At 49.2% G+C, this 27,203-nt stretch overlaps 3 protein-coding genes across 6 annotated transcripts; 2 read left to right on the top strand and 1 right to left on the bottom strand.

The window, feature by feature from the left end:
- Positions 1–1,853: 1,853 nt before the first annotated feature.
- LOC120956821 (chromosome-associated kinesin KIF4A-like) lies at positions 1,854–7,821 on the bottom strand. Of its 2 annotated transcripts, none has more exons than XM_040378577.2 (4): positions 7,371–7,821; positions 4,009–7,280; positions 3,372–3,772; positions 1,854–3,282 (listed from the first exon to the last, which is right to left on the bottom strand). In XM_040378577.2, exons 1-4 carry the CDS (start codon positions 7,393–7,395, stop codon positions 3,216–3,218), a joined length of 3,765 nt encoding a protein of 1,254 aa, XP_040234511.2. In that variant the 5' UTR covers positions 7,396–7,821; the 3' UTR covers positions 1,854–3,215. The 2 variants fall into 2 exon arrangements, with proteins under 2 accessions (XP_040234511.2, XP_040234520.2); XM_040378586.2 differs by having other exon boundaries at positions 1,856–3,282; positions 3,372–3,769.
- A 745-nt stretch (positions 7,822–8,566) lies between these two features.
- LOC120957668 (uncharacterized) lies at positions 8,567–13,412 on the top strand. Its single transcript, XM_040379986.2, has 2 exons — positions 8,567–10,080; positions 12,510–13,412. Exons 1-2 carry the CDS (start codon positions 9,854–9,856, stop codon positions 13,201–13,203), a joined length of 921 nt encoding a protein of 306 aa, XP_040235920.2. The 5' UTR covers positions 8,567–9,853; the 3' UTR covers positions 13,204–13,412.
- Positions 13,413–13,562: 150 nt separating this feature from the next.
- LOC120950785 (transmembrane protein 94) lies at positions 13,563–25,888 on the top strand. Of its 3 annotated transcripts, none has more exons than XM_049610906.1 (8): positions 13,563–15,399; positions 15,471–15,605; positions 17,250–17,294; positions 19,057–19,186; positions 19,290–19,449; positions 22,511–22,607; positions 22,696–25,196; positions 25,279–25,888. In XM_049610906.1, the coding sequence occupies exons 1-8, from the start codon at positions 14,206–14,208 to the stop codon at positions 25,349–25,351; spliced, it is 4,335 nt and encodes a 1,444-aa protein (XP_049466863.1). In that variant the 5' UTR covers positions 13,563–14,205; the 3' UTR covers positions 25,352–25,888. The 3 variants fall into 3 exon arrangements, with proteins under 3 accessions (XP_049466863.1, XP_040225026.2, XP_040225037.2); XM_040369092.2 differs by having other exon boundaries at positions 13,564–15,399; positions 19,290–19,407; XM_040369103.2 differs by lacking the exon at positions 17,250–17,294 and having other exon boundaries at positions 13,566–15,399.
- Positions 25,889–27,203: the final 1,315 nt, after the last annotated feature.

The following is a 27,203-nucleotide window of genomic DNA, read 5'->3' on the forward strand; positions in this document are numbered from 1 at the left end:
TTTACAGGTTGATTAGAGCCAGCCATCAAAACTCCAAATTTCAGTTTTAACAGACAGTCTTACAAGCGTCTTCACAACGTTTTAAAGGAATTAATTTATATTTTGTAACATAATACTTAAGGTACATGTTAAGCTAGCATGGCGGACATGATTGTATCCTTAATAAACAATATTAAACGTAAATACTTCATACAAACACTTTACAGTGAATTTCAACACATAAACTCAACAAATCTACCTCAAATCATTTAAGATCCTCTTATAAGACCCGGCACTGGTATTCAATACCTCCTAAAATAGGCCGGTCCATAATGCTCAATCCTAGATTAAGCGGAAACTCAGCAATTGAAACCAAAACTTCAAAATTCCCTAAATACACCTCAATCTTTGCTTCGGAAACAATATCCCTTTCCATAGCAGCAGAAGAAGGACTACGAGAGGACAGAAATAATGTTCTGTTCACGGCCCATCGAAAGATTGTCATATCCAAAGCCTTGAAAAAATAGTTATATCAACAACGTCTCCGTCATCACTTTTACTTGGGTCCCAAGTTATCTAGGTATTCGTGGCAACGAAAGAGCAGCTAAGCTCGCAAATATTGGCAGGTTAAAATCCCCCATGAAACTCCACCTCACTGGCCAAAAGCGATGTTGTTAACTGGACGACAAAGTATCGTTCGCATGCACTGGGAAACATATTGGCACAATGGACAACAACCACACCTCCGAAAAATCTAAACAAACATGACACCATGGAAAGCCGAGACCAACGAATTCTATCCAGGCTTCGCGTTGGTCACACTCGGTTAACCCATACGTATTGATATTTAAAATAACCCATTGACGATTCTCTCTTTCTTTTCTCTCTCTCCCTCTCTCTCTTCCTCTCTCTCTTGTTTTTCTGCTTACGTTGAATGTCATCGTGGTATGGCCCGGTCAACAATAATTCTCCCGAATGCCCGGTCCCTGCCTGCAGCCTCCCATCCATGTAGACAGTCAATCTACATAAGGTAGCTTACTTCACCTGATCCAGATATCGAGCTCGCTGCGCTTCCCTGCGTCTTGTTGTCGAATCGGCGATAGCTGTCGAACATCTTGTGGAGTTCGACATCCTCATAACATGACCCAGGCATCGTATCATGTCAGCCTTTACCATCAACAGGATATCAGGTTCGCTGTACAGCTCAGCAAGCTCCTGGTTCATCGTTCTCCTCCGAACTCCATTACATCCTCCGCTCGAATGGACCAAGACTCGTTTACATAGAGGACCAAACGGGCGAATCAATGTATGATATATCTCACATTTCGTGCGGTCTGAATCGCAGCAGATGATGAATCCAATAATATGATAATAATACATCTTTACCCGTAGTAACGACCGTCCCTAGATAGTACAACTCCTCTACCGTCTCGGGATTGTCACCATCAACTATTACACTTCCTCTCCGTTGGGCTGAGTCTCCGACAAGCAGGTACTATGGCTTCGTCGCATTGATTCTTAATCAAATTGGTTGGTTATGGATTAGCCTCCCAGATAGGAAGCTGTTTTGTAGACTAGGTGAATGGCATCCAGCTTCCACTGCTCTGGTAGTTCTTCTTGCTCCCAGTTTTTATTGGTCAGCTCATGCATTTCTTAAGTTTTTAGTTATTAGAGGTATTTGTTGGCTATTTAGATTTGCTTCTTATGCGAAAACTCGTTATAGGCGGTAGTTGTTATGCGGAGTTACAATACAGTGTTGTGTTATTGCGTTAGCAGCGGCTGTAAGGAGGAGTTTGAGTAGATTTTAAATTGTAACTTATTGTATGAGAACAAGATGAATGGTCTAAATAAAACATTCATTTTTTGGGAACGGCCCAATGCTTACGGAAACATATAGAACAGAAAAAAAGACCAATGCATAGAGTTATAAAAAATATATATATATGTATTTTTCACACGACTCGACACTAGCGCTCATAAAATACGTGTACGGGGACACGTTTTAACACTTTCAAACGTGTTCGCATAAAATAATCGATTTTGTTTCATAAAATTCAGCCTTAATTCAGAACCGTAACGAAGAACGCGTCTCGGGGTCTTATTTGAAATTTCTTGGCCTTTCCTAGGATTTGTTTCTGGGTCACTCTGCCCTGCCCGAAAACTAATTGTAGCAATTGCCCCACTTTCGCAGCATAGGTTACCACCACGAAAATGCTAGCTGGAAAGTTTAAGGTACAATTTGTTATATCAGGAGCGTATAGGGGCTATCTTGAGGGCACAAACCCACTTTATTCTATAAACCCGTCTTCGGTCTTGGCGCTTAGAACTCCGAAGGCCTTTCCTTCGCGTGAGCTGGCCCGAGTTCTGCCGTCAACACTAACGTTTGTTACAATACTATAACTATACAGCTAAGTGTAGGCACTATAACATTCAGTCTAATGTTTCATGCGTTGAAAGCAAAATGCAAAACAATAGTTGTATTTTTTCATATCCAATGCATGTAATACAATAGCGTTTAATATTATTTTATTTTAAAAAAAACTTAACTTAAACTTAATAATGCAAATCGGAAGCTTGCTAATCTAGAAATATTTAAGTTTTTATGCTGCATAAATTTTGCTCATTAATTAGGAAAAAAATAAAAAAAAACCTAAGCGAATTTGTGAATGTGTGTATGCTACGTATCTATAACTTGGATCGGAGGGATATTGTTGCTTATGGATGATTGTTGTGGACCAGAGACAGAAGAGGGAGAGAGAGGCCTACCAGTCCATCTATTTACGCTAAAGTTTAAGTGCCAAAAAAGAATGAAAACAAAATGTTTTTAAACTGAAAAGCCAAAACTAAAATCCCGAAAAGCCAAATTAAAACTTTGCCAAAATATTAACAAATGAGCAAGAACTGAAGCAGCGTTTTCTTTTTATCAGTAACACAATAATATGATTCCGCCGGTTCTGTTGAATGGATTTGTGATCGACGCTTAGTGAGTGCATTTGCCGTCTGTACAGTTGCCAGCGGAGATCGATAACAGTCTAGTTGCATTAAAAATTATTACATTCATTACGTCAACGATACGACGTCACATTGCTTAAATAACAGAGAGTAAGCCACTACAATTCAAGTCAAAAACATATCAAACGAAATAGTAACAGGCGGCGCAACGTTGCAATAATAAACAATGAAAAATGAAGCTAAAAACTAATGAATCGTCCAGCGTTTGCGGGTCTCGCTCGCGTTTAAATGTCGAGCAGCGGCCTGCGTTTCCGGTACTTGGCGACGTACTCGAGAATGTCCAGCTTCTCTCTGCAAAGAGGAGGAAAAAAAAACACACACACAAACGAATCAATAGATCTGTACCATGCAGATGAAACGTCCCTTTGCGCGCCACTTACCGATCTTCCAGCTGTTCCTGCGTCAGCTCGTTCGGGATGAGGAAGGTGCCATCGTTACGGTTTTCCTTGTTGTCCGGCTGGTCCACCACCGCCTGCTTCGGAGCGTCGACGGTTGCGTTCGCAGCAGCGGTTGTGTCCTCGACGGGGGCGACGGTGCTGCCATCGCTGACATCCAGCGAAGCCGCCGGAACACCTTCGCCGATCCGGTTGACGCAGGTCGGCGGACATCTGCAGCTCGCCCCGCACAGGCTGTCCTGCTTGTGGCAGCCGCAGCGCCGCGAGCCACAGTTGCCGGTGCAGGAGCAGCTGGCACTGCCACCACCGGTCGCCGCCCTGCCCACGGTGCTGGCGTTGCTCTGGATCGTGCTCGAAAGGAGTGTCTCGCGAATGCTCATGGACTGCTGGAAGCAAAGCGAAAGGGAGGCAAGAAAAGAAAAAAAGACATATTAACGTATGGCGTAACGCAGGAGAAGCACCATAACCGTAGTGTCTATGACCAAAAGATTTATAGATTTTTTACAGGCTATTTACGGGCAGTCCATACTAGGTTTGAAACTACGATGGGTGTATTCGGGTCGTTATGTCCGTGTAGGCGATCATTGACACTAGCGTTAACGGACGGGTTGCTGGGGCTTACCTTCTTGCGCTTGTGCAATGGTGTGCCGCGGAAGTCAGGATCGAGTTCCGGGTTGTCGTCATCCGTGCCACCGACCTGATTGTACTCGTCCTCAAGGAACTCCAGGTCGAACTCGGTGTTAAAGTCCGGGTCGAGCAGATGGTTCGGCATGCGGCGCTTGCGGACAGGCCGCTTGGTCGCCTCGTCGAGCTGCTCGCGCAGCATCTGCGCCGACCGCTTGTACAGCTCGAGCTCGTCGCGCAGCTGCTCGATGCGCCGGATCGCCTCCTCGTGCACGGCGCCCGTTCCCGCCTCCTCCTCCACCTCCTCCCCCTCAGCCCCGGTACCGTTGGTAGGGGCGGCGGTTGCCGCCGCCGCTCCACCCGTGCGCTGCATCAGCAGCAGGGCCAGCTTGTCCTCGTACCGCTTCTCGAGCTGCACCACCTCCTCCCGGTACTGCTGGTCGGCGGCCTCGAGCTGGGCGCGGGCCTGCGCCAGCTCCTCCTCCTGGCAGTCGCCCGTCGCCTGCAGATCGACCAGCTGGAAGCGTGTCTCGATGAGGCGCGTGTGCGTCTGGACCAGCTGCTCCAGCAGCTGCTGGAACGCGTCGCGCGCCTCGGGCAGCTTCGCCAGCCCCTCGCCGAACGACGCCACGTGGCTGTCGGTGTCGATCGTGTGCAGCTTCGTCTGCAGGTCGACGATCTGCGCGTTGCGGTAGTCCAGATCGAGCTGGCACTGCTGGATGTCCTGCCGGAGGCGCTGGTATTCGGCGCCGCCCTCGGGCAGCTCGGCGCACTGGCCCTCCATCTGCTTGATCTTCTTCACCTCCTGGGCGCGCTGGGCGCGCAGCACGCTCAGCGTCACCGTCGCCTCGACCGTGTTGCAGATCAGCTCGAGCTCCTGCTTGACCCAGCGGGCCGCCTCCGCGCCGCGCATCGCCGCCCGGTCGCGCGCGCCCGCCGCCGTCTTGCTGCGCTGCTGCCGCTCGAGCGTGGCCTTCAGCCGCTTATTCACCTGGATGGTTTCATCCATCTTGCGCTGCATGATGCGCTTCTGCATCGAGTAGGTCGACTCGAGCTTCTGCAGCTGGTACTGCTGCTTGCGGTCCTTCGCCTTTAGCTGCGTAATTTCCTTCTCCCGGCTCGCGCGCCACTGCCGGAAGCTCTCGCTCTCGGTGCGCAGCGTCTTCAGCAGCTTGACGCGCGTCGCCTTCATCTGCTGGATCTCGGAGCTCAGGCCCGCGATCCGCTCCGCGTCCTTCTCGTGCAGCTTCAGCAGCTTCGCCTGCCGCGCGCTCTTCTGCCGCATCTCGGCCAGCTCCGCCTCGAGCTGCTGCACCTTGCGCCGGCGCTCCTCCGCCAGCTTCGAGCGCTTCTCGCTCGCCTTCGTGTTCTCCAGCAGCGCGTTCAGCTCGGCCAGCTGGCCCTCCAGGCTGCGCATCTGCCCCTCGTACTCGTGCAGCTGCTCGGTCAGCTCACGCTCCCGCCTGCTCGTGTACGACTGGACCGCCGCACTGTTGCCCTGGCACTTCCGGTGCAGCTCCTCCTTCAGCGCGATCTCGCGCTTCAGCTGCGTCAGCTCGCTGTGTATGCGTATCTGCTGCTGCGTGTGGAACTCCGACTTGCGCTCGAACTCCTCCGTGCGCAGCGGATCGTCCACGCCGGCGCCGGCGGTGGACGGGCGAATCATCCGCGACAGTGGCGGCCCGTACGCTGCGCTCAGGCTGCCCAGCGAGTACACCTCGTCCTGGTGGGCGGTCAGCAGCCGAGCCAGCTCTTGCCGCAGACCATCCTCGCCCGGCTGGGCCTCCCGCCCCAGCAGCTGCTCAATGTCCTCGAGCAGCTTTTCCGCCAGCATCGAGCGCTCCTCGTGCACCTCCAGCTCGTGCATCGTGGCCTGCAGCTGCTTCTGCAGGCAGCGGTTCGCCTCCTGCAGCTTCTGGTAGCCGGCGGACGGGTCGCTGGCCGACCCTGCCTCGCTGCTGCGCGGCGAGCGGAGCAGCTGCGTCTCGGTTAAACCGCGCACCAGCGGCGAGTGGACCGGCTGCGGCACGCGAAACGTGCCATCCTTGTCGGTGGTGGGTGGACAACCCTCCCGCCCACTCTTGAGCATCATCACCTCGACCCGCAGGTCCTGCACGATAGCCTCCAGCTGCTTGATGCGGGCCTGCTGCGGGTCCTGGTTGACGATCGGCTTGTTCTTGATCTTGCACACGCGGTTCGCGTACCGCAGCGTGCTGTACGTTTCCGACAGGTTGTAGTCGGCGGGCGACACGCAGGCTATCATGAGCGTGTAGGAATTGCCGCCCAGCGAGTCCTGCAGCAGCCGGGTCAGCTTCGAGCTGCGGTACGGTATGTGCATCTTGCCGGCCGCCCCCGCACTGCTGCCCAGCGCCGTGATCACGTTGCCGAGCGCCAGCAGACACTTGTTGATTTGAACCCCCTCTTTGAAGCGGTCCCCCGTCGTGTCCGTCTTTTTCGAGCGCTCCGATCCGGCCAGATCGACCAGGTGGAATTTGGAGCGCGTCACCACGGCCGGATCGTCCCGGGCGGTATGGTGCAGCGTGAGCGTGAAGATCGCGTGGCTCCGGCTGGACACGTTGTTCATCGCGGTCGCACGCACCACCCGGCCGAGCGAGCCGCGCGCGAGACAGTCGAACGCGGACTGCACGCCGCCCGCCGCCACCTCGGTCAGCCCCTGCAGTATGATGTCGCCCCCGACCGCCTCCCGTATGTCCACCGGCTGCCGCTCGGTGCCGGCCGGCTTCTCCGCCAGCAGATCGAACACCTGGTCCTGGTAGACCTCGATGTACGAACAGGTGACGCGCGTGTCGACGTGCGCCGTCACCTCCGCCGTCCCGTCCGCCATCAGCCGGAAGATGTCGTTGATCGCGCGCGGTATCACGCCCACGCTGCTGTCCACCTCGCCGGCAAAGTGCGTCCCCATCGTGAACGTCTTGCCCGAGCTCGTCTGCCCGTACGCGAGGATCGTGGCGTTGTAGCCGGCGAACAGCTTGTGCAGCATCGGCGAGACGGCCACCTCGTACAGCTGCGACTGGACCGTGCTGGGCGGGAAGACGTAGCTGTAGGAGAACACGTCCGACGGCGTGCGGCCGCCGCACACCAGCAGCTGCGGGGCGCCCGGGGCCGCCTGCTCGACCACCGTCTGGCAGCCGCGGGCCTGCTCGGACTGCGACATGGGCCGGATGCGCACCGCCACCTTCACGCACTCCGGGCCGGGCATGGCGGCGGCACCCGGCGCCTTGGTGGGCTCGCGCGGGGGCAGCTTAATCTCTGAAAGTGTGTGTTGGTGTGTGTTTGTGAGGGTTGATTGATACGACTGGAAATTGCTTTGTAGCTATAGCGGTGGGAAAATGGCGTTACCTGATGGACGCGTCGGTTTGCTCATCGTGTGAAAAGCGAAAGCGCACTTACAAACGTTCTCAACCTGCGATCAAAACAATTTGTGTTGGATGTAGCTAACGGCCGCGGGTTCGTTGTAGCTTAACGGCTGGTTAACGTGTTGATAAATTGGTCCACACAGCACTGAAATAAACTTGGCAACAATAAAAAAAACAACTGCAGCACCTAAACAACAAGCTCGCATCACACTGGCCCCAGCAGACGCCTGTCGCACGAAGAACGTTAAACTCGCGAATGGCGGTTGGCAAACTCAAATTTCATTCCACCTGACAGTTGAACGGGCCCGCTGCGCGTTACGATGGCGTTACGCGTAACGCCCATGTCAAACCGAAGCAGCTTCACCCAAGGTGTAGTAGAGAGAAGGTGGCCTTGTAGGAAGCTCTTGATCGCCATCAGGCCGTTGCCAGACACACCGAAAAATAACGCTTGTGGTTGTAAACACAACCAAAAAGGGAGTTTTGTTTTTCTCAATTTTGATGAGAATTATTGACAAACTAAAGTTAAATTTTAAACCCTATTCCTGGCAACTGGCTACCCTCAAGTGACCAAATGGATTTTGATTGGCTATTTAACTGATTTTGGAAATCCGATTGACTTTAGGCCAAAAATACACGGACTGGGATTTCACGGCCGCGGAATTCTGTTCTGCTGAAAAATGCATGGATATGATAGTTCGGAAAAGTTGCCGTTAACAGTTTAGGGCCGTATCTGTGCTTCATCGCTTGCGATTTTATCGCACGTGCTGTCGAACGCTTTTTCGTATAATATTGCTATTATTTGGATGATTTTAATAATGTAACGATTATGTAAAATTAAGTTGAGATTGTTCCTACAAAACACCACACATTTAGTTTGACAGATAACATCGAATGCGGCGTCCGACGAAATCAAAATTTTTTGATTCCGTTGTACGACGAAATCGCACGTCAGACGTTATCTGTCAAATCTCATATTAAATTTTGACATGCCTTCCGATAAAATCCGATGGAGCACAGACACGGACCTTAGGGCGGTGGCAACGCTTTTTCGCATGCGATTTTATCGGACGGCCGTCAAATTTTTATACGGGATTTGACAGATAACGTCGGACGACGAAATTGCACGATACAGTAAAGGTAATTTATATACTTTGTGCAATGTAAATGAACATGTTATCCATTATTTTGTAGTACCCTGGAGATTTGACCCCTAATTAGACCATAGTGCCGGATCGGAATATGACCATCACCGCGACAACTGTGCGATAATCCGAATGTCAAAAATAAAGATTATTCGTTTACGGATCGTTGTACTGACAACACCTTCAGCCTTCTGTTAATTCTTCTGCCTTCCGATTTTGTGCCTTTTATAAGTTCAACGTTTAATACAAATTGGTAAAACTCGAGGTTTTACATCTCAGAAGTGGGATTGTGCCATGCCGTCTAAAGAAGATATGTTGTGTGCGCTGGAGAACGCGAAAGTGCCGGTGCCTCCAACCGCTACGATTGCTCAAATCCGCATGTTGTACGAGGAGCTATTTCCTAGAAGTCACGTTGTAGCCGAACAAAAGCTTGCGCCCGAAGTAACGCATGAAAGTGTTGATACTGGGGATTTGGCGATAAAGCAAATGAATGACGAGCAAGAAATTGTCAAGACAGCTAATTCTGGCGGGTTAGAGACGGAATTAGAAACACTGCAGAAGGAGCTGCAAGTGCTCGAACTTCGTCAGAAAATCGCTATGCTGAAGTCATCTAACATCGCTTCGACTTCGCTACCATCATCATCATCACCACCACCGCTGCCTTTACCTACAGCGCAGCCAGTGCCGCCATCTTTAACATCGTCACCACCGCTCCCTTTGCCGCTACCTACAGTGCTGCCAGTGTATGTACCCAACTTTGAAGACTTCATAGGAAAATTTAGTGGTGAAAGAGGAGGAGTAGGGGTGGAGCACTGGTTTCGAGAATTTGAACAAGTATGTAGCTTGTACACACTAAACGACCAGCTGAAATTTTTCTGTATGCGCCGCCTGCTCACCGACACCGCCGCCATTTTTGCTAAAACCTCAGGCGCATGCACCTATGAGACACTGAAAGCTGACCTTATTAGTACTTTCACATCAAAAACTTCACTAGAAGAAGTGTTTAAAAAACTAAGGGCACGACATCTCTCGCAACATGAAAGCATCACAAGGTATGTGTTGGAAATGCAGCAAATAGCGGGCACCGTCATTCCAGAGGAAGACTTGGTCAATATTATAATTGACGGAATTGATGATCCTATTAATACGTCATCCATACGTTTCGCTGCAAAATCGCTCGAGCACCTTAAAACCCTGCTGAAAAAATACGAAACTTTTCGTCAAACTCGTGGCGTGACTCCTACACCAGCACCGTTACGCACTAAACCCCCAGCTCCACCCCGCGGCACTGGCCCCTCGCGTCAATGGGCGCAGAACAACAATAATGAACCGGCCAGATGCTTTAACTGTTCTCAATTCGGCCATTATCAAAGCGCTTGCCCAATGCCACGCCGCCCCAAGGGATCCTGTTTTAAATGCCACCAAATGGGACATACACATCGAGAGTGCCGAAACTTCCAGCCCGTTACGACTGCTGCGGTGCACCATCTGGGTTCCCATGGATTCGATGAGGAAACTGCGGACCAAATACTGCTTAGCGAAATTGAAACGGTATGTGTTAGTTTCAATATCCAACATACATGGAGCGAACAAACGTTTTTACGATCACTTTTTGATACAGGCAGCCCTGTAAGTCTAATAGCAGACAATGTAGTACCAGGTAACTTTCCGCATCAACCTACCCCTTCTGGGTACCGAGGATTAGGAAATACTATGCTCACGACGTTAGGTCGAGTGGAGTGCAGGATCATAATTCGTAATATTAGTGTGACACACTCGCTTATCATTTTACCTGCTAGAAGTATGCCTTGGCCATTCATAATAGGTCGTGACCTTTTAGGAAAATTTAGAATCTTTCTTACACACTATCCAAGTATGATTCCCGCACATTATGCTCGCGAACCGGAGGGTAATTCAGATTTCGAAAAGATACCAAAACCTGTTAAGTCCCTTGATGTAGGTGATCCTTTTAGCCACATTTGTGTGTCGGAGATATTTGACAGCCCCCTTGAATTAGATATCGGGAAGCAACTTTCGCCTAAAGAGTCTGCTGCCATTTTGTCCGCATTTGATCATTGCTACACTAACTATCCTATTGAGAATATAGAATATCCTCAGTATTCCATGAAAATTAATCTCGTTCATGATACCCCTATTTATGCAAAGCCACGTAGACTTTCCTATGGGGAGAGGAATCAAGTGCGACAGATAGTAAATCAATTGTTAAATGATAAAGTCATTCAACCAAGTAATTCCCCATACGCTTCTCCCCTTGTGCTAGTTAGAAAAAAAAGTGGTGAAGTGCGTATGTGCGTCGATTACAGGCCCCTGAATAAAATAACAGTAAGGGATAATTTTCCATTACCGTTAATTGAGACATGCCTCGAACACCTGAGTGGTAAAAGTGTATTTAGTTTGCTTGATTTAAAAAGCGGTTTCCATCAGGTAAAGATGGATGAAAGCTCAATTAAGTACACCTCCTTCGTAACACCTGATGGGCAATATGAATATTTAAAGATGCCTTTTGGGCTTAAAAATGCCCCCGCGGAATTTCAGAGATTCATAAATTCAATATTACGCGAATTTATAGATTCCGAGAAATTAGTTGTCTACTTGGACGACATCATAATAGCTTCTAATGACTTTCACTCTCATCTTGAGACGTTGAGTTCTGTTCTCGAGAAACTTAAACAAAATGGACTTGAACTGCGCATTGATAAATGCAAATTTGCCCACACTAATTTGGAATATCTTGGATACGAAGCCTGTGCCTCTGGTATACGACCTAGTGGAAAACACCTTACATCAATATATAACTTTCCTATGCCTACTAATGTCAAACAGTTAAGAAGATGTTTAGGGCTCTTTTCTTACTTCCGTAGGTTCGTTCCATCATTTTCTCATATAGCTAAACCTCTTACAAATCTTCTTCAGAAAGATGTGCCATTTGATTTTGATAATTCCTGCATCCAAGCATTTCAAACCCTTCGTCAAAAACTTGTCCAGTCTCCTGTCTTGGCTATATTTAATCCCAAATATGAGACGGAGCTACATTGCGACGCGAGCTCATTCGGTTTCGGTGCAGTCTTATTCCAAAAACAGAATGATGGGAAACTTCACCCAATAGCATATTTTTCTAAAACCACCTCTAAAGAAGAATCAAAACTTCATAGCTACGAGTTGGAAACTCTATCCGTAATATATGCGTTGAAAAGGTTCCACTCGTACGTCCATGGATTACCCTTAAAGATAATCACGGATTGCAATTCTCTTGTACAAACGCTGAAAAATCGTAACACTTCTGCGAAGATTGCCCGGTGGTCCCTATTCCTCGAGAATTATGACTATACTATTCAGCATCGCTCAGGTTCCTCTATGGCCCACGTGGATGCTCTGAGCCGGACTGAAGCAATTGGTGCTATAAGTGAACTTGATATTGACTTCCAACTACAGCTAGCCCAATCTCGTGATCCTACTATTGAAAGCATTAGGTCCCAACTAGAACTGGAAAATTTACCTGGATATGTTTTGCAAGATGGTTTCGTATATCATGAGTCACCCTCAAAAGAGCTTCAGTTTTATGTCCCCCGCGAGATGGTAGATAATATCATCCGCCACACACATGAGAAAATAGGTCACTTATCGGTTGACAAAACAATTTCAAAAATTAGCTGTCATTATTGGTTTCCTTCTATGCGGAATAGAGTTGAGTCTTTCATTAAGAATTGTTTGAAATGTATCATATATTCAGCTCCCACTAGAACTAATAATCAGAACATCCACAGTATACCGAAAGCTCCCCAACCTTTTGACACACTTCACATTGATCACCTGGGACCACTACCTCTTACGAAATCCAAAAAGAAGTATATATTAGTTGTGATAGACGCATTTACGAAATTTACTAAGCTATACGCGACTCGTTCCACTGGAAGTCAGGAAGTATGCAATGCTCTCAAACAATACATTTCCTATTACAGCCGACCCAAACGGATAATTAGTGACCGAGGTACCTGCTTCACGTCCAATCAGTTCGAAAATTTCCTTAGATCAAATGAGGTACAGCATGTACTCAACGCTACTGGTTCACCACAAGCAAACGGACAAGTCGAAAGGGTTAACCGCGTACTTCGACCCATACTCAGCAAACTTTCGGACTCTTATGATCACGATGATTGGAATTTGCATTTACTGGATGCTGAATATGCGTTGAATAATTCAAAGCACGCCAGTACGAAGTTTTCACCCTCAGTTCTCCTGTTTGGTATTGAACAACGGGGTCATTTAATTGATGAACTAACGGAGTTTTTAGACGAGCGTCGTGGAAGTACACTAAATGATTTAAGCGACATTCGGGCTGAAGCATCGGCAAATATAATTAAATCTCAGCTTACCAATGAGGCATATTTTCGTAAAAATCATAAACCAGCAGCTAAATATGAAGTTGGAGATTATGTAGTAATGCGGAACATTGATAGCAACACTCAGCAGAATAAGAAGTTGATTCCTAAATATAAAGGTCCGTACATAGTCCATAAGGTATTGCCTAACGATCGCTATGTCATTAGGGACATTGAGGGCTGTCCAATAACTCAGATGCCATATGATGGCATATTAGAATCAAACAAGTTGAAGAAATGGAGTGAGCCGTATGAAACCGTTAACGAAATTTGAATTACTAATATTTACACATAAATTGAGGTTAATTTGTTGGTTAGGATGGCCGAGCTGTAGTACCCTGGAGATTTGACCCCTAATTAGACCATAGTGCCGGATCGGAATATGACCATCACCGCGACAACTGTGCGATAATCCGAATGTCAAAAATAAAGATTATTCGTTTACGGATCGTTGTACTGACAACACCTTCAGCCTTCTGTTAATTCTTCTGCCTTCCGATTTTGTGCCTTTTATAAGTTCAACGTTTAATACAAATTGGTAAAACTCGAGGTTTTACAATTTTAACTCTCAAATGTAAAAAAAAAGTAAAATAAAACATAATAAAATGTTTGTATGCCTCCGAAAAAGAATATGAGTTGAAATATTGGACAAAAACGTGACAACTGAGCGCACGAAGAACTGAACCCGGCGCTATAGCACCACAATGTGCAGCGAGCGGTCGGCTGTCAGTCAGCGAATGTAAACAGAGGGCGGCACTGTCAAGGTGGAAAAGTGGTTTGTTATCAGTGAGACCGTGAGCGAGTGAGGGAAAACGACGACCCTTTTTCCGCAGGGCAATTGTGAACCATTTCAGAAGAAGGAAAAGCTGGAACAAATTTCCATAGCGACGTGCAGGAACAACGGTGCGTGTGCGCGTGCGGCAGGGTACACACTGGCAGGCGTGAGAACAAAACCCAAAAACCCTTCGGGCCGGGTGTATCCTGAAGCGGAGCGTTTGTTTACCTTTTTTCTGTGTGTGTGTGTTCTCCGTACAACTCTCCCAGATCTGCCGAACCGTGCACCGTGATTGAGGCTTTGTTGGAAACAGGATTTGCGTGACGGGCATGATGGGTGGCAGAGAGTAGCCACCTGCCACGATCCCACCAACCCCTGACGCCCACCTCCGTGTTTTGGATGGCATCAATCGGCCGAGCGAGCGAAGGAAAGCGAACGAACGGAGCGGATCGTTAGGCGCCGCAACATCCCTGAGGGAAGGAGGAGAGGCCACCTCGTGCGATGGTGGCCGGATCGTGCGAGCCGGCAGCGAACGAGCAGCCCGGGCTCGGTACGGCGGAAGCGCTCCAGCGGCTGCACGACGACATCGAGTCGATGCTGCGCGGGTACGAGGAGCGCTACCGGCGCCAGCACTGGGCGGAGAAGGTGCGCTCGTCGCTGGTCGGCAGCTCGACCAGCCCGTTGGGCTGGTTCCCGGTGCTGGCCTCGCTGCTCTGCGCCCTGTCGCTCACCGTCACCGGGTACTACTGGTCGGCCGGGCTGCTGCTGGTGCTGCTGGTGCTCACGATCGCGCTGGTGGTGCGCGAGAACAACCTACGCCGGACGGAGATCTACCGGAAGCTGCGCACGGTGCTGCACGAGATCCGGCTCGGCGTCCGGCTCTGCCCGGACTGGACGGTGGACAATTATCCGCACCTGTGCAGCCCGCTCTCGCCGTGCGTCACGTTGCAGTGGACGTACCGGGACGGGCGGATCGTCAACCTGCCGTGGGCGCTGCTGGTGCGGGGCGACCACATCGTGATGCGGCCGGGGCAGGTGTCGCCTGGCACCTGCCGGGAGGTGGGGGGCCGCGGGCGCCGCTTCAAGTGTGGCGAAACGTACGGGTTGCAGCAGCCGACCGAGCCGCCGGTCAAGCCGATCGCCCGGTCGCCCCTGCCCGACCTGGTGTGCGCGGTCGAGGCGACGCCGTACCTGGACATACTGCGCAAATCGCTCGACTGCTTTCTCGACCGCCCGAAAACGATCATCAACCAGCAGCGGGAGCTGCTGGTGTCCCGCTGCCTGCAGCGCTGGGGCTTCGGCCTGATCCTCTTCCTCACCGTCTCGATCGGCATCCTGCGGAACGTGGGCCTGTACCTGCAGGGCAAGCTGCCGACCAACTGGATGAACGTGTTTCTGCTCAACCCGACCGCCGCCGTGCTGCCGCTGCTGCCGCTCGTCTTCCCGCTGCTCTGGGTCGCGATCAATCTGTGGGGCGTGGCGCGGCTCGAGACGCTCCTGTCCATCCCGCAGGCGGTGATGCGCGCCCAGGCCCAGAAATCCTTCGCCGAGGATCTCGACACGCCCACGTGCGATCTCGACCACGTGAAGCTGCCCCGCCGCACCGTCTTTTTCTACTGGTGGCAGCTGCTTAAGGGCCGATCGGAGCTGCTCGGGCGCAGTGCCAGCGTCGTCCAGGTGCTTGGGACGATTACGGTAAGGAGAGGTCTGGTGATAGTGGAGAATGGAGCTCAGTGACTCAAGGCTTTTTTCTCGCCCAATTGCAGGCCCTGTGCTGTGTCGACAAGAAGGGCATCCTGTCCTGGCCGAACCCGACCGCCGAGAAGGTGTTCTTTCTGCGGAATGCGCGCGAAGGCGACCTCAACACGGATCAGTCCGAGCAGAGCAGCCTCAACTCGCAGGTACGCCGGTTGATCATTCGACCATTCCACGCCCTGCCCTTCCTCTCTTTCTCTCTCTCTCTCTTTCTGTCTCTTTATCCTTTGCACCACTGAACCATTTTTCGCGAGCACGGTCCCCGGCTATGTCACTGTCGATTGGCACCATTTCATCTCTCAGAGTTTAGTTTGTTTTCGCCGCCTCATCGCTCATTGCAAATTCTATTGGATCGTGTCCACTATCTGTTCCACTTTTTTCCCCTGCTTCATTCATTCGTGCATTTTCTTCTTACACCACAAAAACACACACACACAGAGAAACCCATCAGGACGGGGTGATGCTGGTTTGGTTCAGTTTCGTTGTACGGTTACAAGTCAGTGCTGCTAAATGTCATGAGCATCACGAGATATTCAACAACGCCAAACAATGAACATATCGGTGGTAGCTTGATGCGCATTGCTGATACGCAATGAAAGTACGTCATGACATGCCGAATGCGACAGACGAATGTTTGAGGCAAACCCGATACTGACAAGCTGAGCTTAATGCCGTCTGCTAGCATAATCATGACTTTCTCTCGCTGTGTCAACTGTCACTGTTTCAGTCACCAACACTCATGACTGAAACGAAGCTCAAATCAGCTCACATACACAACTGTGATGAGCAGAGATGAGACCCAAACAGTTGGTGGACCAATCAGATGATTGGTGACATTTTGTTTAGCACCCAACTCTTGATCACTCACTTTTCTGGCGGTGATAATCACGACGTTCTTGGAATATACTTGGCGTGTGATCTCAAGCAGCAAAATGAGCATTGTTTCTCGCTCTATCTGGTTTGATGGTCTGTCGGGTTGAACAGAGTGAGAAACCACGCTCATTTTGTTTCTTGGAACCACTCGCATGCTCCGCATATCTCCCATGACTATCATATCTCATGACTGATCACCGACTGAAAATGTCGCGACCAAGTGTCTGACCAAGAGTTGGTTGCACACAATGTCACCAAGCATGTGATGGTCGCAACAACTGTTTGAGTCTCAGCTCTGATCATCACAGTAGAGTACATGACGCAGACATAATTTTGTTTCAGTCGGAATTTTTCATGACTATGTCAGTGACATTTTGCGGAACTGATCACAATAAGAAAAAATGTCATGACAAAGTGACTGACCAAGCGATGGTCGCAAAAATGTCACAAAGCATGTATTGGCCACACCAATCGTTTTGAGTATCACCTCTGATTATCACAATTGAGTACGTGACGCTGACATGACATTTTCTCTCAGCCCGATGTTTTTATGACATTGACAGTGACATTTTGTAGCACTGGGTACAAGCTGGCATTCGTTTATTCGATTGTTCATTTTAATCCATTCCAAGGGCGGCAGGGGAGTTATGTGTAAAATATGTAAATATTTGGAAGGGGAAATTACATAACTTAAAAAAAAATAAAACGGAAGACAAATTTTAACCCTTAACTCTCCCCGCCTCACCTTACGCTCACTTACCTCATGCTGCACGAACAAAAAAAGTCAAACGCAAATCTCCAACGCCCGCTCTCCTAAACCGACCTCTTTCCCGCCCGCTCCACCACTCCAAGCGCCCGTGTGCCGAACGTTGATTTTACCATCTGACCAACAACAAAACGACCTAATTATTTTACAGTGCTGCCAGGAGCATTACCACCCACTCTCACATATCATCGAGCTGGTGATTAATAGTGTTTTTTTCCTTTATAGTTTTATCTTTACGATCTCCTGTTTCTTTACATCCGTTTCTAGGCAGTATCTTTGTTTACTAACTACCACTACTACCTTCCCGTTTGTTTGTTTTCTTTTTTGTTCGTTTCTTTATGTACTACACAATCGTTTGTTTCGTCGTGTTCGTGTGACCGCCGGCTAGAGCAGTGTTTGGTTTCGTTTTTGTTCTCTCTTTCTCTCTCTTTTTCTCTTGCTGTCTGTCTCTTGCTCACGTTCTCCGTGTTTTTGGACGTTTTTGGATCCTTTTTGGTATCGTTGGTCGTTCTTTGTTACGGTTAGGCAGGTCTTGGCAAGCTGTACACGATGTTTTTCCTAATGTTTGTTTCCTTTTAGTATAAACTTCTTGTTTTGAGGCAGTTCTAAGCCTTTAATCCTTTAATATATTTTTGTTATAGTCGTTTGTTTTGATTTGTTTGTTTGCTTACCTTTTTCTCTTTCCATACTACACCACTCTTCTTTTCTATTACTGTTGCCTTTTGACTGTGCTGGTTGTGTGTAATAAAACTTTCACTCGAACCGCGTCACCGTGGCATTGCTTTTTTCAAGCCAGCGTTTAATGTATTATGTGTATTTTCATTTGCTGTTGATTACATTTGTGAAATTATGTTTGATTTTTAAACCACATCCATTGTTTTTTTTGTGTGTGTGTTTGTGCTCTGTTTGTATTTGATTGTTTAGTGTCATAGATTATGGTAAATTTTAATTTTTGGAACGTTTTTTTCAATTTTAATCTACCATGCTATGTCCGTAACCAATCTGTTTGATGGAAACAAGTTATGAACGGAATTTTTATTTAAAAAAAATAGATACGTTTAGTAAATGTTCGTAGAATTGTTCGTTTGCTGTTATTGCTGTGCTCGCTTACGCAAGTTACGGAAAAAGGTAGCAGAACCATGCTGGGACGTCCCGCTTCTGCCTGATCGCATCGCGCGTTCCGTTTCTGCTTACACACTAGTGGTGGGAGCTCGGAATCGGACCTACCCGATTCCGATTCCGTCTTCGGAATCAATTCCGGAACCGATTCCAGTGCGGGAATTGATTCCGATTTCGGAGCCGATTCCGGAGCCGACTTTGGAGCCGATTCCGGAGCCGACTTCGGAACCGATTCCACAATCGGAATCGGCTCCGGAATCATATTCAGCTGCGGACTCGGAATTGACCAGGGAATTGCAATTTTCTGGATCGATTCCGATTCCGCAGCCGATTCCGGAACCAATTCCGAATCCGATTCCGATTCCGGAGCTGACAAATCCGTAGCCCGTTTCGATTATGGAATCGATTCTGATCCCGGAACTATTTTCGATTCCGATTCCGGAATCGGTTTTGATCCCGGAACCAATTCCGAATCCGAATCCGGAACCGATTCTGGAGTTAATTCTGGATTCCTATTCTGGAGCAGGTACCGATTTCTGATGCGAATCCGGAATCTATTCCAGCAACTGATTCCGGAGCATTCGGAATCGATTCCAGAACACTTCGGAGCTAGCCGGAATCGATTCCGAAGAAAAACTTCATTTTTTTCTATCACTTTTACACACACGTTTTCTGTTCGTTCGTCGTTCTATGTGCGCTGTTTTTAGAACCGGTGTTTAGAGGCTCGGGAACGAAAACTGTCGATGCGTTCGAAACAGTCGTGTGCTAATTAATTTATTTTCATCTTTTCTTGTTTTTGTTTCCCTAAAAAAAAAACACCAACGGTCCACCACTTGCAGAGCTCGCAAAAGGAACCGCTCGGCGCGATAGCGGAGGTGCTGGACCTCACGCACGACCAGCACAGCCCGTTCAAGCTCGAGTTCGACGATCACGACTTCAAGAACCATCTGACCTCGCTGAAACCGCTCGGTAGGTAGCTAGTCGTTTTGAGTGTCCTGCGGCGGCACAGCAGTGTCCGCGCCAACCGATCGGCTAATACCGAATCCGCTTCCTCTTCTGTTCCCGTGGGCAGGTATCGCCATCCTGGTGAACACGTGCTGCCCGCTGACGCAGGCCCACTACGCCAAGTTCTGCGGGCACGTGACGGCGGCCGCGATGCTCGACAAGGATCTCGTTCCGGTCACCAATCGGTATGCGATTGTTGAGTCGAGTTTGAATTGCTTTATGCATGGGTATGTACTAGACATACCAACGTCTAGTTTTTTTTTGTTGGTGTTTATCACTCTCTTTCTTTCTTTCTCCTCTTTTCACCATTTTATTTCATTCGTCGGATGCGTTCCTCTCGCTTGCATCGAGTTTTTTCCCTCTTTCCCCCCTCTGCTCTACTCTTGCTACAAATCCCATCGTCATGCAGGGTTTACTCTCTAGACGTAGCGTTTTTTTTTTTTGTCCATTCGACACATTAGAATTGAAAATGAATTTGCGAAATTGCGCCAATTGGCCTAGAGAGAAGCCCTGCCTGTCCCCGTCTCAAAATCAGCTTGTCGTCGCCCTTGGTTGGTGAATTATGCTGGGCTTAATGATACTTCTTACCGATAGAGAGCGCTGCTTATTAAGGATTCATCCAGACCCTGTTGGACGACCTGTGCTTACGTAATCAACAATCCAGTTTACATCAAGCGTTCGCGATTGTTTCTGTCGTTGAACCGTTTTCTATTGTTTCTCTCCTATTCTTTTTCTTTCTAACCCCTCTCCTAAAACATGTCCCATAACAAAGCCAACGGCAAAGCGGAATCATATCGTTCCGTATCTTTTTTTTATGGTTTTCCAAATCCTTTACTTCACCATTACACGTTTTCTTCCCTCCTCTTCGGTATAGATGAAGACCCAATTTTTGCATTGCAAGAATGTACCACGTGAGAGTGTAGGTAAATGATGACTCTTCCTCCCGCGGACCGAGTTCGGTTTTTTTTCTGTTTAATTTCAGAGTCTGATTTGTTTTGTGTTTTTTCTTCTTCTTCTACTCATTTTGGTTGAAGTTCCGTCCGAGCGTTTCTAATCATTATTGGTCACACGTTGGTTTATTTCTACCTTATTTATCGCTCTATTTTCTCCCTGTTTCCTGCTGCACCGTACATTCCGTTTTTACATTTCCGTTTCTTCTTCTCCTTTCTTCACTTTTTCCACCAACGGTCACTAAATAGATGTTTGCTAACCGTTTGCTTCCGCCGTCTTAACCGCCATTAGTGTTAAATAGTTGTGCTCCTATTACTCACGCTCACGATGCATTAACACGGGCCACTAGTGTTTGTGAAAACTGTGTGTTTTGTTTACATAGTGCAGATTGTTTTTTTTTCTTGGGGGTACAAAAAGGGGGAAACACACAAAATTGCAATGTTTTTTTTTTGCTTTGTATTTAAACATATTTCAACTGGTTTCATTTCGTTGCCCATGCACACATACATACACACGCACACTTTTGTTGGAATGTCTTTTTTTCATTTCTTTCACGTTTCTACACTGCGTTCCATAATGATAGGCGCACGTAGTTTTTAGCCATTTTCGACAATCCTTGAGTATTGGAAAATGTTGAATAAAATCACACGTTTTCTGTTGCATTTCATCAACCACGTCGAAGCAGCCAATGTTATTCAATTTATTCAATTGAAAAACCCTGCAATCATTCTTTCTCGCCTCATGTATTCTGTGATTTTATCGTCAAGGACAAGATTCCATTAATTTTGCAAGGTTGTCACTGTCCTGTTTGCTCTTCTTTTTTAATATCATTTTACAGGGTTTTCCTAGTCAGTTCCGAATGTAAACGTTGTTATTCACCGCGTAGAAGATGTTAATCCTGATATTTCATTTCCATCATCATAGCTTTTAATTTCTTCAGCATGATTCTCAACACGCCTCAAGCTGGATTGAGTTTGACAGTTCGTTGTGATGTGTCGAAAATCATATGTAAATACTGAAATTTCGTTTTGAAGCAAATACATCATTTGACAGCTGTTGAAAAACATCTTGGAAGCGGTGAATAATTATGTGCACATTCCAAAGTGACTTGGAGAACCCTGTAATACATACAGTGGTAGTGAAGTGTTAAAAATCACGCTGAAGAAATTAAAAATTATTAGAATGGAAATTAAATATTTGCGCGATGTGGAATAACTTCTTGTATCCGATGAAAAACAATGTTAACATTTGTATATCAATTGGAAAATCCTGTAAATAAGTTTAAAAAGCATTTTGAATTGAATTCAAATAAGCTTAAATTTAATTTGCTACATGGTGGTGCAGCTGTACCTTAATTGTACTGTCAATAACATTAAAATTACCTGGTGAGGTTTTTGAAACACGTATATTTCAAGTTATTCTTTATTACAGAGAATATTTCATACATTTTTGTGATTTTTTTGCCAATATATTGTTCAAATGCAATAGAAAAAGTGTGGTTTTATTTCCTAAATTTTCCGATACTCAAGAATTGTTGAAAAAAGGATAAAATCTAGGCAAGTTTATCATTATGAAACGCAGTGTAGATAGAGCGAATGGAAATGCGTGACGTAGTTGCGTTTTTTGGTTCGATTTCCGTTCCATGCTGGCTGCTGTAACTTTAATGTAGTTATGTGTTTTTGGTATTTGTTGTTCTCGTTGGTCTTTTTGCTTCACATCGATAAAACGTAATTGTAGTATAAATATTTATGTAAATGTGTGTATGTGTGTTGTGGAGCACGATAACAAAATAATGAATGGGAGTTAAACGTTTCCTAAACAAATGTTTCTCACTGTATTAATCGCTGTTACGCTCTGCACGATCTTAGACATTCTGCGATCTGGATGTGTGTGTGTGTGTGTGTGAGAGAGTTTGAGTGTGTTAGAGATCTTTGTTATTGGCAGATTGGAAGCCACACGGAGCATACAACCCAAATTTGGAAGCAATTTATCAAAAAAACCCGAGTTCCATTCATTACAGGGTTTCTCTCCCTTGCTCAATCCTCAATGCATAATTTATTTGTACACAATTTTTTTTTCTTCAAAAACTCTGTGATTGAGGTGAGCAACCCTACAATGAAGGGACCAAAAAAAAAACAATCAAAAACAACAATCAAACCTCATCTCATAAACCTAAAAAGATCCTTTTGTGTGTGTGTGTGCGCGCGCGTGTGTGTATGTCTTGCATTCCAGTACAACTATACTTACTTTTTTCGATTGTGTGTGTGTTTGTGTGTGTGCTGTTTTACGGCATACCCTGTCGTTCGGCGAACGCTTCCCACCCCTCTCTCCTTGCAGGCGCTGTCTGTGCGAGCTGGCAAAGCAGATCGGATTTTCGCCCCAGGCCCGGGACATCTTCCAGCTCGAGGGTCAAATCTCCAGCTACCGGCATCTGGTGCGTGTGAAATGTTTTGCCAAACAGCGACCGAACAAAAAGCGCACAATTTGCTCACTTCCCCCCTTTTTTCACTTCCCCTTTCCAGCAACCGGACGTGGTGCGGCGCGACATACGGTTCGCCCGGTCGCTGCAGCTCGCGACCAAGGTGAAGGTGCCGTTCCCGCACTCGCTGTCGGTGGTGATGCGCGAAATCAACAACGGCTCGCTGCAGCTGCTGACCCAGGGCACGGCGGACATCGTGCTGGACTGCTGCGACGACTACTGGGACGGGCACGATCTGCAGCCGCTGACCGAGAAGGAGCGCAAGCGGGCGCAGGACTTCTACCAGCGGTCCGCCCTCACCGCCTACTGTACCGCGTTCGCGTACCGGCCCCTGCGCCACGGCATCAGCGGGGCGCTGTCCGGGGGGCCGAAGGCGGGCGGCAGCGTCGCCTATCTGGAGCTGCCGCCGGAGACGAAGCACCGGCGGGATCTGTATCGGCGCGAAAACTACAGCGACCTGGTGGTGACCGGCGGCGGCGCTCATCAGTCGCTCATCGGCGGCTACGTGGATGATGGTGCCGATGGGGGTGGCGGCGGTGGTGGTGGCACCATCGCTGGGACGGCCGGGCCGCGGGCCGGCAGCGTGGCCGGGCTGGGCAGCGTGGCCCCGCTCGCGCACCATTCCATCTCGACCGACTCGCTGCTGTTCAACGACAGCCGGGACGACGACATCTCGGACGTGGACGGGTGCTACCGGATGCAGTGCCACCAGGTGTTTATCGGCATGGTGACGATGCAGTACCAGGCGCAGACCGACATCGTGCAGCTGATCGAGCGGCTCGAGCGGGCCTGCATCCGCTTCGTGCACTTCAGCAAGGAGAACGAGCTGCGGTCGCGCGTGTTCTCCGAGAAGATGGGGCTGGAGAGTGGGTGGAACTGTCACATCTCGCTGCTGAGCGACGGGGACAGCCGGGCGTCCTCGCCGGCGCGGGACGAGTGCGGCGAGTCCGGCACGGGCGACCCGTGTGAGGGGGGGCCCGAGCGGGTCCGGCTGCTCGACGTGCCGCTGTCGCTCGAGTCGTCCAGGGCGCTCAGCTCGTCGGCCCCGTGTGCCATCTCCAATCCGGACACGAACAGCTTGCTGGAGCCGGGACAGGGCGCCCCTGGCCGCACCTCGCCCGCCCCGAGCGAGCGTTCGTCGTCCGGCGGTGGCGGCGGCGGCGGCGGCGAGGACCAGGACCCGAAGCACGGGAAGGCGGTGAGCGTCGGCGGCCACTGCCGGTCGCTCAGCTGCCTCACCGACAGCACCGAGCAGAGTGCGCCGATCAACTTCGACATGTCGAACCGGGCGAAGCTGCCGCGCGGCATCGAGAACATCCGGCCGCACCTGGAGCACGTGGACAACGTGCCGCTGCTGGTGTCGCTCTTCACCGACTGCTCGGCGGAGGCGACGCGCGAGATGCTCAACATCATGCAGCAGTACGGCGAGATCGTGGTGTGCCTCGGCTCGTCCGCCTCCAACTCCAACTCGGAGATCTTCCTGCAGGGCGACTGCTCGATCGCGATCGAGCCGCTCTACCCGCAGGTCTGCCAGGAGTACCCGGCGTACAGCGAGTCGAACATCTACAACAACCGGGCCCGGTTGCGGCCCGATGCTGGCGGTGGTGGTGGTGATAGCGACGAAAGCCAGCAGCAGAAAGAGCGTCGGGAGGGGCCGCTGCCCGATCGGTGCAACACCATCTCGCCGGTCTACCTCAGCCGCATCCTCAACTCGATCTCCTGCTCGATCGCGACCTGCCGGGACGATCCGATCTCGATCGTGGCGGTGATCGAGCTGTCCCGCCGCTTCATGGCCGGCCTGTGGAGCTGCGTGCAGTACTGGGCGTGCTGTGGCGCGTCGCTCGCCATCATGAACACGGTCACCGCGATCCTGTCCCTGCCGCCGATGGTCGTGCCGCTGCACACGCTCTACCTGATGTGCATCGTGGTGCCGCTCGTCGCCCTCACGCTGCTGCGCGTCGAGCCGGACCCGGCGCTGATGAAGCGGGCGACGGGCAAGAAGCAGAAGACGCTCAGCTCCCGCCTGGTGCTGTTTGTGCTGTGGTGCTACGGCATCAAGTTTGCGCTCGCCATCCTGGTGCTGGTGCTCGCCTACTGCACCTTTCTGTCCCACCCGATCGAGCTGTTTGCCGGCGGTGGCGGTGGCGGTGGCGCTGGATCACTCGCGGACGCCCCGTCCGCCGGCACGACCCGGGCCGTGGTGCAGCGGGACGCGGCCGAGACGGAGCGGGCGCTGGCGGGCGACCTGCACGTCGCCCGCTCCTTCATACTGCTCGGCATCGTGCTGCACTTCGTCACCATCTCGGCGTCGTTCGTGCACCGCGACTACAACTGCTTCAAGCGCAGCCCGCTCACCAACCTCTGCTGGGTGTCGGTCGTCGCCCTGCTGCTGCTGGTGCATCTCGGGCTGGCCGTGCTGCAGCTCTGCACCGACGACCATCTGTGGCGCGAGATGGAGCGCGTCTGGCCGATCGTGCTCGGCATCGTGCTGACCGTGCTCGTCACCTTTGCCGCGAGCGAGTTCTTCAAGTGGGAGGAAATCAAGTGAGTGGCACAGTGTGGACGAATTGCGAATGAAGAATAATTGTTCTCTCTGTGTTTGTTTGTTTTTTTTTTTTTGTTTTAGGGTCAACAATCGCTACATACGGCGTGCAAGACTAGACTTTGGCACCAAGCTCGGCATGAATTCGCCCTTTTAAAGCGCCAGCGTCAATTTGCAATCGGAACGATATAGATTTTATTTAAGGAACGGTGCAGGCAGGTGCTTACATGTGCATTTTATGGTCACGGGCTCACAAGCGACAAGGCGAGCGTGCCTCTCCACTAGCCCAGCGCGTATCCTCTATGTGTTAGCGTTACTGTGTTATAGATTTTTGTTTAGTTTTGTTTTAATTTTATCACTCAAAACGCTTCAAAACGCCCTTCGAAGCAGGGGGGAGCAAGATTTTAGTCACGATTTAATGTATTCAAGGTAGTGCAATCAATCAGTGGGCAGTGCACTGTCCGCGCGTTCCTGTCCTGTTGGAGGAGCGGGTTGTGGGTCGCGCCATTTCGTCTCGACGTATTTTAGCGCACGCAAGGCAGGACAAAAACACAAACACACAACAATCAATAGAAACTATGCCGTATGTATTCATGTATAAATCAACTTTTTTTTTTTTTTTGCAAATGCTCCGTGCAGCGGACAACGGACAAATGCAAAAGAAATAATAAAAAAAACAAAATCAAACAAACAAGCTAACACCGAATTTGCGTTTCGTATTTCTGCAATGTTTGCTAGAGTCCTCTAGCGGGAAGGTAGGTAAACATAATTGAGAGAATTGTTGGCATGATAGCTGCAAAATGGGTTAAATTCATTAAAAAAAATCCAAGTTTAAATCGTTCGCACCCTTGTGGAACTAATTTCACAACTACGGCATTGCAACTACAGAAGGCATTGCAATATGCGAGAAAGGGGTCAAAATAGGTAGCCATACGTTATGCTACGACTCGCTCGACGTTGACGAAGCATCTCACGAAAACCAATATCTTGTCACGACTTGGACCACATGCTCTTGTGTTTGATCAACAAGCAGCAGGAGCATTGATATGATATGAGGAATAGATAACAGATGCCTTGGGATTTCAAAGCTCATAAAGTTGAAACCATCAAACATGTTTCAGTCATTAAGACTTAATTTCCACCATGAATAATCTAGAGCAGCGAATTTCAACCGTTGAGAAATTCCCCCCAAGGTTTCCCCCAAGATTCTTATATTCTGCATTCTACGATGTGTTGGAAGCGACGTTTACAATTCCTTCACTGACGACTGAACCGGACGAACCGTCGTTGTAAATGGACAAGAATTTTTTTTATGCAATAGGTAATGTTAAAATATAGTGAAACACTAAAATTTTCAACGTTTTGTTCAGGATTGTAGATTTTCATGGTAGCTATATTTGTGTATTTCTAGATATTTAACATTTTCCTTTATGTGTTCGTCTGTAATAGTGGTGGACCGCACCCACGACTCCGATCCGACTCCGGCTATTGTTGATCCGATTCCAACTCTGATAACACTGACTCCAGAAGACTCCAACTCCAGACGACTGCGGACAACTACAGCTATTGTCAATCCGATTCCATCTCCGACAACTTCGACCGACATTCGACATCCAGTTTCAAGGCGAATCCGACCGACACTCCGGACTACTCCGGACAACAACAGCTATTGACTACTGACATCTCCGGCTATTGATAATCCGGTTTCAACTCAGACAACACCGACTCCAGAAGACTTCAACTCCAGGCGACTCCGGACAACTCCGGCTATCGTTAATCCGATTCGAACTGCGACAACAATGACTTTGAATGACTCTGGATAACTCTGAATAATTCCGAATGACTCTGGACAACTCCGGATGACTCCAACTCTACACGACTCCAGCCGACTCCACACGACTCCGGACGACTTCGGTTGACTTCGACTCTGGACGACTCCGACGCAGGGTGGCTCCGATTTCGGATGACTCCGACTCCGGATAGCCCTGGGCAACTCCGGATGTCCACGA

This window comes from Anopheles coluzzii, chromosome X (genome assembly GCF_943734685.1).
Source record: "Anopheles coluzzii chromosome X, AcolN3, whole genome shotgun sequence".
Classification (NCBI taxonomy): Eukaryota; Metazoa; Arthropoda; class Insecta; order Diptera; family Culicidae; genus Anopheles; species Anopheles coluzzii.

What these genes read in the sequence shown, in the direction of transcription:
- LOC120956821 (XM_040378577.2), bottom strand. Translation starts at nt 7,395, where the DNA reads ATGAGCAAACCGACGCGTCCATCAG. An exon ending in CATTGCACAAGCGCAAGAAG is followed by an intron (nt 3,773 to 4,008) that starts GTAAGCCCCAGC and finishes CTTTGCTTCCAG; the next exon opens with CAGTCCATGAGCATTCGCGA. An exon ending in CAGGAACAGCTGGAAGATCG is followed by an intron (nt 3,283 to 3,371) that starts GTAAGTGGCGCG and finishes TCCTCTTTGCAG; the next exon opens with AGAGAAGCTGGACATTCTCG.
- LOC120957668 (XM_040379986.2), top strand. Translation starts at nt 9,854, where the DNA reads ATGAACCGGCCAGATGCTTTAACTGTTCTCAATTCGGCCATTATCAAA. An exon ending in TGCTTAGCGAAATTGAAACG is followed by an intron (nt 10,081 to 12,509) that starts GTATGTGTTAGT and finishes TTCCTATTACAG; the next exon opens with CCGACCCAAACGGATAATTA.
- LOC120950785 (XM_049610906.1), top strand. Translation starts at nt 14,206, where the DNA reads ATGGTGGCCGGATCGTGCGAGCCGGCAGCGAACGAGCAGCCCGGGCTC. An exon ending in AGAGCAGCCTCAACTCGCAG is followed by an intron (nt 15,606 to 17,249) that starts GTACGCCGGTTG and finishes ATTATTTTACAG; the next exon opens with TGCTGCCAGGAGCATTACCA. An exon ending in TTCAAGTGGGAGGAAATCAA is followed by an intron (nt 25,197 to 25,278) that starts GTGAGTGGCACA and finishes TTTTTGTTTTAG; the next exon opens with GGTCAACAATCGCTACATAC.